This window comes from Medicago truncatula, chromosome 5, assembly GCF_003473485.1.
Source record: "Medicago truncatula cultivar Jemalong A17 chromosome 5, MtrunA17r5.0-ANR, whole genome shotgun sequence".
In the NCBI taxonomy this organism is placed as follows: domain Eukaryota; kingdom Viridiplantae; phylum Streptophyta; class Magnoliopsida; order Fabales; family Fabaceae; genus Medicago; species Medicago truncatula.
In genome coordinates, this window is record NC_053046.1 from 30,816,406 (window position 1) to 30,831,408 (window position 15,003).

The 15,003-nt window shown below is 32.6% G+C and overlaps 3 protein-coding genes across 3 annotated transcripts; 1 reads left to right on the forward strand and 2 right to left on the reverse strand.

Annotated features, from left to right (window-relative positions):
* Nucleotides 1-3,140: 3,140 nt before the first annotated feature.
* On the forward strand, nucleotides 3,141-4,076 carry LOC11405791 (uncharacterized). Its single transcript, XM_003615516.3, has one exon. The coding sequence runs from the start codon at nucleotides 3,141-3,143 to the stop codon at nucleotides 4,068-4,070; it is 930 nt and encodes a 309-aa protein (XP_003615564.1). The 3' UTR covers nucleotides 4,071-4,076.
* A 903-nt stretch (nucleotides 4,077-4,979) lies between these two features.
* Nucleotides 4,980-8,882, reverse strand: LOC11406288 (receptor-like protein EIX1). Its single transcript, XM_003615517.4, has 2 exons — nucleotides 5,687-8,882; nucleotides 4,980-5,320 (listed from the first exon to the last, which is right to left on the reverse strand). Exon 1 carries the CDS (start codon nucleotides 8,437-8,439, stop codon nucleotides 5,728-5,730), a length of 2,712 nt encoding a protein of 903 aa, XP_003615565.2. The 5' UTR covers nucleotides 8,440-8,882; the 3' UTR covers nucleotides 4,980-5,320; nucleotides 5,687-5,727.
* Nucleotides 8,883-10,315: 1,433 nt separating this feature from the next.
* Nucleotides 10,316-13,976, reverse strand: LOC11410912 (calmodulin-binding receptor-like cytoplasmic kinase 1). The gene is made up of 6 exons (XM_003615519.4): nucleotides 13,663-13,976; nucleotides 13,101-13,345; nucleotides 12,505-12,670; nucleotides 12,180-12,269; nucleotides 11,275-11,570; nucleotides 10,316-10,964 (listed from the first exon to the last, which is right to left on the reverse strand). Exons 1-6 carry the CDS (start codon nucleotides 13,898-13,900, stop codon nucleotides 10,629-10,631), a joined length of 1,371 nt encoding a protein of 456 aa, XP_003615567.1. The 5' UTR covers nucleotides 13,901-13,976; the 3' UTR covers nucleotides 10,316-10,628.
* Nucleotides 13,977-15,003: the final 1,027 nt, after the last annotated feature.

Genomic DNA, 15,003 nt, shown 5'->3' on the forward strand with positions numbered 1-15,003 from the left:
GAAACTTCATAAACCTCTCATAAAATTGTCAAACGTTAGTCAATTACCCCTCTCCGTTTGTTTTGGCTCTTAAATGACTATTTTTTAATATTTTTTTCTTTCTTCATCTTCTTCCTACTACTTTTTTCATCATCTTCATCAATATTCATAAAAAATTTCAAAAACAATTTAAGAAACAACAACCATTAACAACATCATCATCTCATTAATATACATCAAGAACTAATTATAAATGTGCTAATTTAAAGAACTGATTATGCTATTTCTACAAAAATTAAATCTGCTTCTATATCTAACAACACTAGACTAGGGTCACATTCCAACTCTAATTTAAAGAAATAGGCTTTCTATGAAAATTGTGAAGTTCTTATGAGTGAATGAGTGAACATGTCCCTTGCATTCAACTTTAATACTTTTGAGAAAACAAGCTTTCTATGAGAAAACAACTTTAGATTTATAACTTTAACTTGGGAGGTGTTATTGTTGTTGATGGTGGTGGATGTGTAGTAATGAGATGATGATGATGTTGTTAATGGTTGTTATTTCTTAAATATTTTTCTAGATTTTTTATGAATATTGATGAAGATGATGAAAAAAGTGGAAGGAAGAAGATGAAGAAAGCCATAAAAAGTCATTTAACAACCAAAACAAACGGAGAAGGTAATTGACTAACGTTTGACAATTTCAAGGATTTTTTTGAACTTTCTTAAAAGTTATGGGGAGTTTTTGACGAAAATTATAATTTCATGAGTTTTTTTTACCTATTCACTCAATATAATTTGCATTTGATTAATGTTTTTCTTATTTCATCGATTAACAAAAATGTATGTTAAGACATGTTTTACTTGTTAAATGCAAATAATAACTCACCTTATATACATTTATTTTGGTTAAATTTTCGTTTGCAAATAAAACTTATATAGTTTCAGTCAATACTAATAAAACTTATAGTCTGACACTCCTGGTTTGATAAATTACCTCCTCTGTTGGCTTTCGACTTCTCTAGAGATAGAAATGACTTGCCTAATTACCGCTTTCCTTAAGATTTCTGATTTTTTATTGCTTCCTTTTTTCATATTTTTCTTTTGAAGGTAACGGCCTAGTCCCCCTTCTTTGTATTTATATTTTTCTTTTCTTTTTAATATATATGAAGTAGTTGGTATAGGATAGGAGTTCCAGTGGGGTGCCAACGTAGTTGGGATGTCTCTGGGCTCCTTGATGCCTCCCCTACTTCTTGTCTTATCCAAACAAAACAAAAAAATACTAATAAAATAATAAATAAACATTAAAATTTACTTTTGCGGTTCAATTTAGTTTTAAAAAAAAAAGTGATCTGAAATCTAATTTGATCCTAATAGTTTTTACAAAACACCATCCAAACGCTTTAAAAAATATTCAGTTTTTTTTTTACGGGTTTTTTTTAGCAGTTTAAAATTTTACTAATATATTAAATTGGATTAGATTTGAACACCCCAAATACAAAGAACAAAGTACCAAGATCAAAACACCCTACTTACCAAATCGAAAAACGACAAACTAAATTGTAAAAACATTTGAAAAAAATGTACTCAAATATTCCCCAACAAAATATTTGGCATTAATCCTAATATTTTGTCATCCTTAATATTGTTTAATGGGAGATCAAAAACATTATTTGAATCAGGAGCTTTTTTCATTGTCCTGCATTTAGAGAAGTAATTTTTATATGTTTTTAGATAAATACACAGAGTTGTTTTAAAAATACGACCAAAATTAAGGACGACATACGTCTTGTCGGTTCTTTTTAGTCAAACAATAGTTCTTTACCACGTAAAAATTATTCTCGGTTGGTAATACATACATCTTTTTGACGGTGATCGAGGTTTGAACACCAAACCTTGCATATTTTATGCACTATACCAACTAAATGAATTAAGCTTACGAGGACTCATAATACATACATCTATCAATGAATTATAGACTCTTGAAAAACTACAATTTAAATAATAGAATGTCATATAAAGATATAATATATTCAATAACATTTCCTAGTGTAAAATATAAAATGTATGACATTAAAAAAACCTGAAGAACAAAATTATTTTGCATTAATTTAGATATGGTAACATTAATAGTCATTTTAATTCCTGAATGTGTAACAAATAGCCACGATAGTCTTTTAATATATCAAATTTTTTAAAATAATCCTTAATTATACACTACGTTAGTCCAAATTGTCTTTAACGCTAAAATAATCATCAATGCTCACTATAATTCTTTTTATATAAAGATTAATATGACAGTATGAAAATAAACAAGTATATTGAAAAACTAATACGACAATATTAACGAAATATTTTAATGTTAATTGATTAATTCCTTAAAAAAAATATTTTGACCAACGAAGTACACAATCTATTTTAAAATTCTCATACATTAAGAGATTATTGTGGCTACTTGTTGTTAACACATTCAAGACCAAAATGAATACTAACCTTTTCCATTTTTAAGGATTAGATTAGATATGCTAGCATGTCGAACCGTACTTGGTTCTTGTTGAATATTTTATGCATTTGTTGTTCAATTTTTTTTATAGTACGTACTTGGCAGCTGTTGTTGATTTCTTTTCATAGAACATATTTTGATGTCATAAATTGTATTGTATGAAGATGAATATATTGTTGTGCTATAATTGGTGTTTGTTGTGTGATTTGATTTTCAGATTTCTAAGATAACTAACTTTCATATTTATAAGATAACTAACTTTCAGATTTCTCCCTAAAAATAAATACTTATAATTTTCTATCTCCAAGAATAAGATTAGAAGAAAGTTAGTAAAAAGATAGCTTGAGAGTTGAGAACTAAAAGGACATTCCTTATGCTCCCTTATCTTTCGGGTAAAATACTGTTTCTAGCCTCTAGATGGAGACTTTTTCTCCAAACAAAGAAACCAAAACAACAAACTTTCTCTTTCTCACCCCAAAATTCAGCCAAACAAATTTTTCTCTGTAAAAAAACCAATACCATCGCCATTGCAAGTTAATCAAATTTCATCATATTCACTCATAGAACCTAACATCACCATAATGAGAGTTACAACAAGAACATTAGAATCTGAATTCTTATTTTGATGATTTGATCTTGTTAGAGAGAATATTTTAATGGCTTTTCGTGCCTTTAGATCACAATCAGTATCAACACAAGGAGCGTATAACTTAGCACAGAAAACAATAGAGGAGCCTGTTCCAAGCAAAGTTGCACAAAGCACGGTCACATGTTTATACCAAGCAAATGTAGCTGGATTTTGGAGAAATGTCTCAGTTTTATGGTGCAAAAATCTTATGAACCATACGTTACATGTCACGGTCGATAGCGTAGGAGGTGATTCACAATTCAGCTGCAAGATTGATGTGAAGCCATGGCCCTTTTGGAGTAAAAAAGGGTACAAAACATTTGAGGTCGAAGGGAACCACGTGGAAGTTTATTGGGATCTTCGGAGCGCGAAATTCACCGGTAGTCCTGAACCAAGTAGCGATTACTACGTAGCGTTAGTTTTGGACGAAGAGGTTGTTTTGTTGTTGGGAGATTACAAGAAAAAGGCATACAAAAGAACAAAATCTAGGCCTGCACTTGTCGAGGCGATGTTACTTGTTAAGAAAGAAAACGTTTTTGGGAAGAAAAGTTTCTCTACGAAGGCGAGGTTTGATGAGAAGAGAAAAGAGAATGAGATTGTTGTTGATAGTTTAACAGGTAATAGTACTAATGATCCTGAAATGTGGATTAGCATTGATGGAATTGTTTTGATTCATGTTAAGAATTTGCAGTGGAAATTTAGAGGGAATCAAACTGTTATGGTTAATAAACAACCTGTGCAAGTTTTTTGGGATGTTCATGATTGGTTGTTTAGTGGTTCTGGTTCAGGACCTGGACTTTTCATTTTTAAACCAGGGCCTGTTGAAGATGAAAGTGAAAAGGAAGGTAGTGCTGTTCAAAGTTGCGAAAGTGATGATGGTAGTCTTGGTTATCATTCAACTCTTAATAATGCTACTTTTGAGTTTTGTCTTGTTCTATATGCTTATAAGATTGAGTAATAGAGTTAAGAAACCAAAAATGTATGATAGTGGAGGGTCACTAATTAGTAGCATGATTTTTTTTTTTTTAGCTAGTTTCATTTTTGAGTAGGTTGGAATGGATATTATTGCAACTATTGTTGCTAATTTAATTGGAAGACCTTGCTACATTGTATGTTTTTGTTGCAGACGATGTAAGTAAGATCGATCATAGAAGTGATTCATGATATGTATTTGACAGAATCATTCATCCATTCAGAATGAGAAAATTCTAATTGTTAGTTTTTGTTTTTTACATCATTTCAATGCTATTCAATATATGTGTTGGTGTCAGTGTTCTATGTATATCAGCAGTGTCTACGTGTCGTGTGAAGTGTCCGTGTCGGAGTTTGCGGTTTGTAGGTTAGAAGTCATCCATCTGTTTAAAACAACAATGAAAATAGGTTTATTATTTTCTAATGAATTAGACACAATGGATTCACAAAATATCCAACATGTTAAATACTAACTTATCAAGTCCATGCCTGTAGTGAGTTAGCAAATACATAAATGATGAAATTTTAACCGATCAAGCAAACAAATTCAAGAAATGTGTGTCGCATGGTTTTAAATTGTGGACTACAATCAAATTTGCAGCCGCAATGCAACGGTTTTAGAGGTTTCCATAACAGCACTGTAACCGCAATTGTGGCCACATCTATCGTATTTTACCATAATATTCAGGTCCACAGTTTAACCACAACCGCAATTTAAAACCATGATTTGAAGCAATTCAAACAATAAACAAATTTCATGAGTGAATATGATTAGGTGCAGAGAAAAACTTGTAGCCGTCCTCATCTTCAATACCAAATAACATATGCTTATTCGTTTTTCTGTGAAAAAGTTTCAGATTGATGAGATGTTAAGGCAGTAAGAGGAGTGGTTTCATCTTTAAAATCTTTTCGTATTCTCCACATAACTTCTGCACAATTCTTCATAGGTGGCCTTGAATGTATGGAAGGTGCAAGGTATTGAAAAGCTAATTTGAAAACCTTCTTTTATTAAGTTGACAACAGAAGATTTCCATACAAAAACTGTCAAACTTGAAATTGAAAGCCTAACAAACACAATAAAACACTAAAGTCTTAACAAAATGTCATTTATTCATCCTTTCCTATTCCTACTCTTAACCAAACAGTCAAGAGTGTGAACTCCACACTGCTAACCAATCTAAATTATTCTATAATAGAAAACGATGTAATCATCCCATGCTTTAGGAATACGAGATCCTGCAAAAATAAGAATTAATTTTAGTACTTGAAAATGTCATAAAATCAGTGCAATTTTAGTACAAGAAAAAACATAAACACAAGTAACTAATCATTTGATCAGGACATGTGATATGTATAGATTAACTTGACTATGAAAACTACGATGATGTATATTATGAGATTGATACTGTCTTTGATGACAGATTATTGAACATTGAGAAATGCAATACAAATTGTAGAAAATGTTTAGTTACACATATATCAACAGTCACATGGTTAACGAATTACAGCAGTTAATAAAGCAACTATCCCATTGCTAAAAGTTTTCATGATTCAGTTAAACCATAAAAGTGAAACTAACTAAGTAGGAAAGAACAGAAGTACCTGCTTAGCATTCATCCAGTTTAGAACAACTAGACATGTATTCACTGCTTCCACCACATGAACACTTTCAATATCAAAGCATTCAAGAATTTGGAATAGGTTTCTCTCCAAGATGGTAGGAACAATATTGACCCTATAAAGCCAACAAAAGTAGTGAAGAATCCTAGCCCCATGCTCATGTATAATGCTTCCAAAAATATTGAACTGTAATCTCCTGCATCAGTTATTGGCACTTGATGTTTTGGCGGCTCTTCTTCTCCTGGACATTTTATATCAAGTGGCTCTCCACAGAGATTAGGATTTCCTTCAAAACTTGAAGCGCTAAAAGTCTGCAGCTGCGTTCCAATTGGAATTTTTCCATAAAGCTGATTGTTTGACAAATCCAACGTAGTGAGGCGATCAATATGAGCTAGACTGGAAGGAATTGTGCCTGATAGATGATTTCTTGATAGATCAAGAAATTCAAGTGACTTGAATTTTCCTATGTCTGAAATTATTTCCCCACTAAGATTGTTCCTTGACAAATTTAAGGATGTCAATCCAAGTAAGTACTCAATTTCTGTTGGTATTTCTCCTATAAGGTGGTTGCTTGAGAGATCAATGCTGTTTAAAAACTTATCTGCATTTTTAAAGAGTCGGTCCACACCTTTCCACATCAAGAATAGATCAAATTCATATATAAAATTCATTCCCATATTATCAGTAATATTGATTGCATACGAATGATACGTCAATGAAGTTGAGTTCATGGTGCCCTGAGCCATTGAAGTAAAATTCTTTACACATGTTGGGATTCCTCCTGATAAGCTATTTAGTGACAAATCCAAGACTTGAAGTTCTCTCAAATAACATAGGTTTGAAGGCAGGCTTTCGTTGAAATCATTGAGTCGAAGGCTTAAGATTATTAACTGGTGTAAACTGTCTCCAATCCATGAAGGTATTGGACCATGAAACATATTTTCTCCAAGGTCCAACAAAGCCAATTTGTTTGAACAATTCTTCAAGGAGGAAGGAAATTGTCCACTCAAACTGTTATTTCTTAAAATCAAAGCCTCCATATTAACAAGAGCACCCATTGAGAATGGAATCTTACCCGACAAGTTGTTATTGCTCAGTTCAACAAACTGTAATGAGGTTAGATTATTCCAACAATCAGGCAACTCACCCTTTAATTGATTGTTTGACAAATCCAACATTGCCAGATTGTTAGGCTTACTATTGTTGCATACAAAGGAAGCTAAATCTGAAAATTTATTATTGGAAAGATGCAGTGCAACTGCTTGAAATAAAAAGGAAGGAATGGAACCTTCAAGTTGATTTGAACTCAAATTTATTTTAGGACTTTTGGTAAACTCAAGTTCCAAATTGGGAACCTTGCCGATGATATTGTTGTTTGAAATATCAAGATTCAATAAGTGATTTTGATTAAGAAGCCAATTAGGAAAGGTAGAGTTGAGATTACAAGATGCTAGTAACAAATATTTTAATTGAAAAGGCGGAACCCAATCAGTACTAACCTTCACAGTCAACAGGTTAGAAGACAACTGTAGGCCTAGTAATTTGGAGAAGTTAGTGAAATGAGATTCAGAGAGGACACCTTTGAAAGAGTTGCTGCCTAGGTACAAATACTCTAACTTCGTAAGCAATGTGATGCCCGTGGGTATTTCTCCAGTTAGTTTATTGTTATATAGACGCAACTCTCTCAAAGATGAAAGGGCTGAAAGGTCAGGTAACAAGCCTGAAATCTCATTATGCGATAACCTTAACTCTTGTAACAATGAAAGATTTTGGAGTTGTAAAGGGATTGCTCCAATTAGTTCATTGTAGCTGAGATCAAGGTGTTGTAATTGTGAGAGATTTCCAAGTTGGAAGGGAATTGCTCCAATGAGTTCATTTTCGCTGAGATCAAGGTGTTGCAATTGTGAGAGATTTCCAAGTTGGAAGGGAATTGCTCCAATGAGTTCATTTCTGCTGAGATCAAGGTGTTGCAATTGTGAGAGATTTCCAAGTTGGAAGGGAATTCCTCCAATGAGTTCATTGTAGCTGAGATCAAGATGTTGCAATTGTGAGAGATTTCCAAGTTGGAAGGGAATTGCTCCAATGAGTTCATTTTCGCCGAGATCAAGGTGTTGCAATTGTGAGAGATTTCCAAGTTGGAAGGGAATTGCTCCAATGAGTTCATTTCCGCCGAGATCAAGGTGTTGCAATTGTGAGAGATTTCCAAGTTGGAAGGGAATTCCTCCAATGAGTTCATTGTAGCTGAGATCAAGATGTTGCAATTGTGAGAGATTTCCAAGTTGGAAGGGAATTGCTCCAATGAGTTCATTTTCGCCGAGATCAAGGTGTTGCAATTGTGAGAGATTTCCAAGTTGGAAGGGAATTGCTCCAATGAGTTCATTACCTCTGAGATCAAGGTGTTGCAATTGTGAGAGATTTCCAAGCTGAATTATTGAAGGACTAATTTCACCACTCAAATTGCATGTAAACGAACCATGCAGATCAAGTCTTTGAACATAACCTGTTTGATTGTTGCATCGAACTCCCTTCCATTTGCAGCAATCTTCATTTGGGTCGTCCTTCCATGTGGACAACATGCCATACTCATCTTGAAGGCCTTCTTTGAATTTGAGGAGTGCATTTCTCTCCTTCTCTTCACACTTCATTTCATCATTCTCCATTGCAGAGTTGAACCCAACAATGAAGAATAACACAAACAATGCATGGAACATAAGAATCATATAGTTTCTCATCATAATTTGACCAACAAAATAAAACTGAGTTTCTCAATAGAAAGTATACTCTGAAGAGAACACACACACACAGATAAATAAGAATAATATGCGTGAGGTCAATTAGCACTACGTCATTTCCGCGATGTTTCCAAGCTGCTTCCTGCTATTCAATTTTTGACGAAATTGTACACTTTTTTTTAAGGTACATTGCACATGTACAGGTTCTAAATTCTTGCACTATTTCCATCTTATTTGAAGTCATATTGTGAAGTGGTCCTTTCATATCCAAATACGGAAAGCATCTACTTTTCTTTAAAAAGAAGGTGGTGGCCGAATTTGGAAAAGTTGGGGTCATTGGTCTGTTGTGGACCCATTTCATAGTAAATTGCAAAAACCAATAACATAATTGGTTTAGAATTGTGTAAATGAAGAAAGATTAAATGACTTATGACTAATCTAATAGTTATTTTGATAGGCTTGTAACAGGCATCACATGGATTAACTTGATAGCAGAACAGAAGCGCCATCATTTGCTTTGAAAAACTACAAAACCTCAATGCCTATTAAAAGACAGTCACAGGAAATATTCAAATAAATTCCCTTCATTTTATAATTAGTGCATAAGAATAGGCATTCATCCTAAGTATAATCAAACGGTCAAAAGGGTGTAGTGCACACTGCTAATCAAAGTACATTATTATTTCCATGACAGCAAAAGATAACCAATAATTGATCGTAGCCCACAAAATATCAGCAAAATTTCTAACATTCTCCCACTTTTGCAAAATCAAATTTTTTTAAATAATAAGGATCATATGATTTAGCACAGAAAACAACAGAGGTGCTTGTTCCAGGCAAAGTTTCACAAAGAACGGTCACATGTTTCTACCAAGCAATTGTAGCTGGATTTTGAAGAAATGTCTCGGTTTTATGGTGCAAAAATCGTATCAACCATCTGTTATACGTCACTGTCGATAGCATAAGAGGCGATTCACAATTCAGCTGTAAGATTGATGTGAAGCCATTGCCCTTCTGGAGTTAAAAAAGGTACAAAACATTTGAGGTCGAAGGAAACCAAGTGGATGTTGATTGGGATCTTCGGTACACGAAATTCACCGGTAGTCCTGAACCGAGTAGCGATTACTACATAGCGTTAGTTTCCGCTGTTTCAAGAAAAAGGCATAGAAAAGAACAAAATCTAGGCCTGCACTTGTCAAGGCGATGTTTCTTGTGAAGAAAGTAAACATTTTCTGGAAGAAAAGTTTCTCTACAAAGGCAAGGTTTAATGAGAAGAAAAGACATAATGAGATTGTTGTTGATAGGTTAACAGGTAATAGTACTAATGATTAGTAATGATGAGATTGTACTAATGATCCATGGTGCCTACACGTCGTGTCTAGTGTTCGTGTCAGAGTTTGTGCTTCATAGGCTATAAGTCATCCATCTGTTCAAAAAATGTACAAGCATGAACAACAATGAAAATATGTTTATTCTTTTCTAATGCATTAGACACAATGGATTCACAAAATATCCAACATGTTAAATACCAACTTATCATGTCCATGCCACTGCAGTCAGTTAGCAAATACATATAAATGATGAAATTTTAACTGATCAAACCAACAAATTCAAGAAGTGCGTATAGCCACAATGAACATGTATTTTTAGCATCACTCACAAGACAATTATTTTGCAGAAAGTTTAACAAAATGTCATATTCATCCTTATTCTTATATTCATTATGATTTCAACTATTTTTTTACTAATTTGTCCAAGTGTTCATTGAAATGTTTATCCAAACTTGTTGTCAGAAGGTTTTCATTTTTCCCAATGTTTATCAGTCTTTTACCTTCAACTATCTCTCCTCTTATATATGCCATATTGTTCCACATAAACCTCATAAAAAAATTCATGTTTTTTCTATTTATTAAATATTTGATATCAATCAGTAGGGTATAATCAAAAGGTCAGAAAAACTACAATCATATTGAAGCCAAACTGGCATACACCATTGACTATGAAAACAATGGTTGTAAATTGCGGTCTGCAACTGCAATTGTGGCCACAGTATAACAGTTTTAGGCCTTTTCAATGGCATCACAACCGCAATTACGGCCACGTCTGCCTTTTACCACAGTATAAAGGTACACAGCATAACCACGACTGCAACCGCAATTTAAAACCAGAACAATTCAAACAATAAACAAATTTCATGAACGAATGTGATTAGGTGCAGAGGAAAATTTGTAGCTGTCATCATCTTCAATACCAAATGTTATATGCTTATTCTTTTCTCTTTGAGGAAAGTTTTCAGATTGATGAGAAGGTAAGGTAGGAAGAGGAGTGGTTTCATCTTTAAAATCTTTACGGATTCCCCACAGAACCTCTGCACAATTCTTCATAGGTGGCCTTGAATGTATTGAAGGTGCCAGGCATTGAAAAGCTAGCTTGAAAACTTTCTTCACTACCTTGATGGAGGCTGGACTTCTTCTCAGTCTTGGATCCATTGCAAACACAGCTTCTCCGTTCTTGAGCATCTTCATTGCCTGCATGCATACATGCAAATTATGTTTGGATAAAATCTAATAAATGCAGCCATTTAGTTTTTAAAATTTGGCTCGGAGCTAATTCAACTCTACAAAACTAGCTTGTAAAGTCAAGTATGTCTGACACTTATAACATTTTCGAAGCCATATATTATCCAATATAGGACTCTCCACACACCCCGCCACACCATGGTCCGCAATCGATAAAACTTCACCGAAGGAAAAGGTTTGATCTCTAATCATATAAAAAATGTTGTAAAAGTACTATTATATTTTTTTGTAATGTTTTTGGGAGATTTAACATGCATACCCATCTGATTGTGACTCTCTCATCAATTTTCTTCTTTGGTTCAACTGGATGTCTTCCTGTCATCATTTCAACAAGCAATACACCAAATGAATAAACATCACTCTTTTCTGTGAGTTGATAAGTTCTCAAGTACTCAGGATCCATATATCCAGCTGTTCCTTTAACTTGAGTTGAAATATGAGTTGCACCAGGGTCTTCGGACAATCTTGCAAAACCAAAGTCTGCCACTTTAGCCCTTAGATTCTCACTAATTAGGATGTTTGATGCTTTGATATCTCTATGTATAATTGGATTATCTGTCAATTAAACAACACAAAATTCAGACATTCAATGGTTATCAGCATCTTACTATACATGTGAGTTCTATCTTGTTTCAATACAAAGTCGAACTCAATCTATATGAATCCCTAATGTGTATTGATAGTTAACATGAATACCATATTGAATCCCAATTCATTATGGCGAATAACGAGTCACTATGATGTATCTCGATTTATTCCAATATGAATCACTACTTAAACTTGAGGTACTCAGCCACTTATTTTATTCAACTTTGTATCTTCAATTACTTTGAGGTTCATACATGATATATCGAATTTTTATATAACTGTCACTAGTGTTTACTTACAAATGTATCTTACTATTCATAATAAGATTCTATTCACAATTCAGAAAATAGTTCTTCCGATTCACGATATGTTGAATCTACATTTGATAACCATTTAAGATTTTATTTATACCATTATATTAACAATTTTAGGAATTGAGATAGAATGAACAAGACAATGTAAGGTTACTTGAACAGATATTGCTAATAGCCTTCCCAGATATTACAGTCAGATACACTAAAATTTATAAACAATTCAGATATGTTGTAACATATTATTGTTTTCTATGTGACATACCTGTGTACATATGAAGGTAAGTTATTGCATGAGCTATATCGATTGCTATGTCTAGACGCTCACCAATTTCTAGTCCGTCACCCCGAATACCTGCATCAATAATTGACTACTTTTAGGTCTCCTTTTGTTGGAACAAAATAACTCCAGTTTAAAGAATAAAAATACGGAAAATGCAAAAAGTTAGCACACGATGTTTGGTAACTAAGTTCGGCCAATTATTAAGTAAATACTACGGTCCATATTTTATTAAATCTGCCCATTTATTTATCAGTAACTATGAGCTATCCCTAACACCTTTGTACTGTATTACAAAACCAGAACTTACCATCTAAATGTTCTCTAAGATTTCCATTCCCAACATACTCAACAATAATAAGCTTCTCATCTCCATGTTCCAAATATCCATATAACCTCACAAGATTCAGGTGCTCAATTTTCGATAAAGTGTATATTTCATTCTTGAATTCATATAGGTGACTCTGCAAAGCTTCCTGTATAAAAACACAGAAACAAACTTCACTACATTGGAAAAAATTCCACAAAAGAAACACACAAAATGTCTGTCTAATGACATATGCTAGTAAAATTCTCGAGTTTGTTTTGACTAACTTATTTTACTTTATCTACTGACATAACACTTTTGAAACAACTTATTACGTTTGTAGGCTTATTAAAGAAGCTATACAGGATAGCATATGAAAATAGTTTACAGCGACATGAAAACTTTTTGCCTTTCTTTTATCGTTTGTTATAGAAATATTTATTCATAAGCACTTGTATGATTAGAGTTGACGCTATAACTTAAGCAGACAGAGTCTTGGTATCTACCTAAATGCATAGTTTCATCATCTACAGTTACAAATGGAACAAGTTATGGAGATTACTAAACTGAATAGATGAATATTATGCAATGCTAAATACCTTCTTGGCGCGCTTCACAGCGACAATTGTTCCATCATTAAGCTTTCCTCTATAGACAGTTCCAAATCCACCTTCTCCAATTTGATTATCTTGAGAGAATTTTGCAGTTGACTTGTAAATTTCTTCAAAAGTGAAATTCCCAGTTCCAAGCTGTTCACTTGTAGTACTAGATGATGCATAGGAAGAAGAAAATCTCCATTTTGAAGAATTCTTGTTACTACTTTCGGATGATAAATCAGTTGAAGCTGCAAATTAAGATACATCTTAATCAATATTGGAAAATCTCAACTTACTTTTTCCGGTCTATATACCGTCACAATATGACTAATTTATGGTAGTGTACATATTGAAATGACTATGCATGCATGTACTTTTTTCCATGATTTGATCATAGTTTTACATAAAGGATTGAGCATAATCTATTTTTGGTCTTAACTCTGAAACCTCTCGTGCCAGAGGAAAATGACCTTGATAATCCAAAGTTCAGCCGAGAGGTTGAATACAATAAAAACATTTCAAATAAACTAAAAAGCAAAAAAATATTGTTTTTCATCATACTTACATGATAACATCAATCTTGGTTTTGATGTATTTTTTCTGTCATCATTTCCAATAACTTTTGAAGCTGTTTTTCTTCTGCCAGAGAAAATCAAAGCAAATATTTTGACAACAGATTTGAAACTTTTCAGTGCTGAATTCTGCTTCTTTGTTGAATCAATTTCTGAACTATGTTGAAAATTAGAATTCTTTGTTCTTTGACTAGACTGATATTGCAAATTGGTGCTTGCTGATTTCTTCATTTGTTGATGCCAAAACTGTTGTTGAAGATCCAAAGATCATTTCTTGTACCAAAAATTTAAGATAAATGCAATCATTGCATTTGGTCTTTTCTTCCCTTATAATTTATTTCTCTAAGACCATTTCTTCAAAGAGATTTTGTTTCAGTCCAACCAAAATGAGTTGCTTGCAATACTTGTTTTAAATGTTATGTTATTGTTTAGGTAACATTTTACAAGTCAAAGTCGTACAAATATTTATAGCTTTTGGCCCCCATGACAAATATACTAATAGAAGCAAAATATACTTTGTCACCTTATAATTCTTTTTTTTTTAAATGGTTGTCAATTTTAATATTTTAATTTATTCAAATTATTTATCACCTTAAAGATGATACTTCCTAAATTTATTATCAAATTAAAAAAAATGGAATTATATAATTTAATTAAATCACATAGAAATTTAATTAAATAAGTTAATAAACTATAAATTGTACTATAGATTTTGTGGAATGTTCTCTATAATTCAATATTTTTACTCAAAGTTAATTAATATTTAAACACAGAATAGAAACAAAAGTTGGTTTTTTCTTTAAAATAAAAAAGAGAAATACTACTAAATGCATTTGTTACGAAATAAACCGTACATTTGTCTTATTGTAACTTTAAAGATTAATTTTTATTTCATTAATTATTTTGTTTTTTTTATCTTCTTAACAAGTGTTTTTAACATTTTCCTTCAAAAAAATAAAGTGTTTTTAATCATCGAGGAATTCTAAATTGTGCCAAATTTTTAATCTTAGGCACAAAGTCAAAGTGGGAAAAAATAAAAACCAAATCAATGTTGCTGTAATGAATACCAGGTCAATATGCTATAGTAGTTGGACATCATTAATAAATACCGACATATCATATCTCCAACTGTGATTCCTTGGCCAATATGATCATTTATTTCAGTCCCACAGCTAAGGACGGCTGTACAAGTCGATAGGGTCATTTCTCCTTACTTTGTTGAGAGTAGTTAGGTGAGAGAGACAGAATGAGAAGAGAAGAGAAGAATTGGAGTGACTATTTGACATTAATTTAAGATGCAATTAAATTTGAAAGGATTTCTAACAATTTTTTTT

What these genes read in the sequence shown, in the direction of transcription:
- LOC11405791 (XM_003615516.3), top strand. Translation starts at nt 3,141, where the DNA reads ATGGCTTTTCGTGCCTTTAGATCACAATCAGTATCAACACAAGGAGCG.
- LOC11406288 (XM_003615517.4), bottom strand. Translation starts at nt 8,439, where the DNA reads ATGATGAGAAACTATATGATTCTTATGTTCCATGCATTGTTTGTGTTA.
- LOC11410912 (XM_003615519.4), bottom strand. Translation starts at nt 13,900, where the DNA reads ATGAAGAAATCAGCAAGCACCAATTTGCAATATCAGTCTAGTCAAAGA. An exon ending in ACCAAGATTGATGTTATCAT is followed by an intron (nt 13,346 to 13,662) that starts GTAAGTATGATG and finishes CTTAATTTGCAG; the next exon opens with CTTCAACTGATTTATCATCC. An exon ending in TCTTAGAGAACATTTAGATG is followed by an intron (nt 12,270 to 12,504) that starts GTAAGTTCTGGT and finishes TTATTGATGCAG; the next exon opens with GTATTCGGGGTGACGGACTA.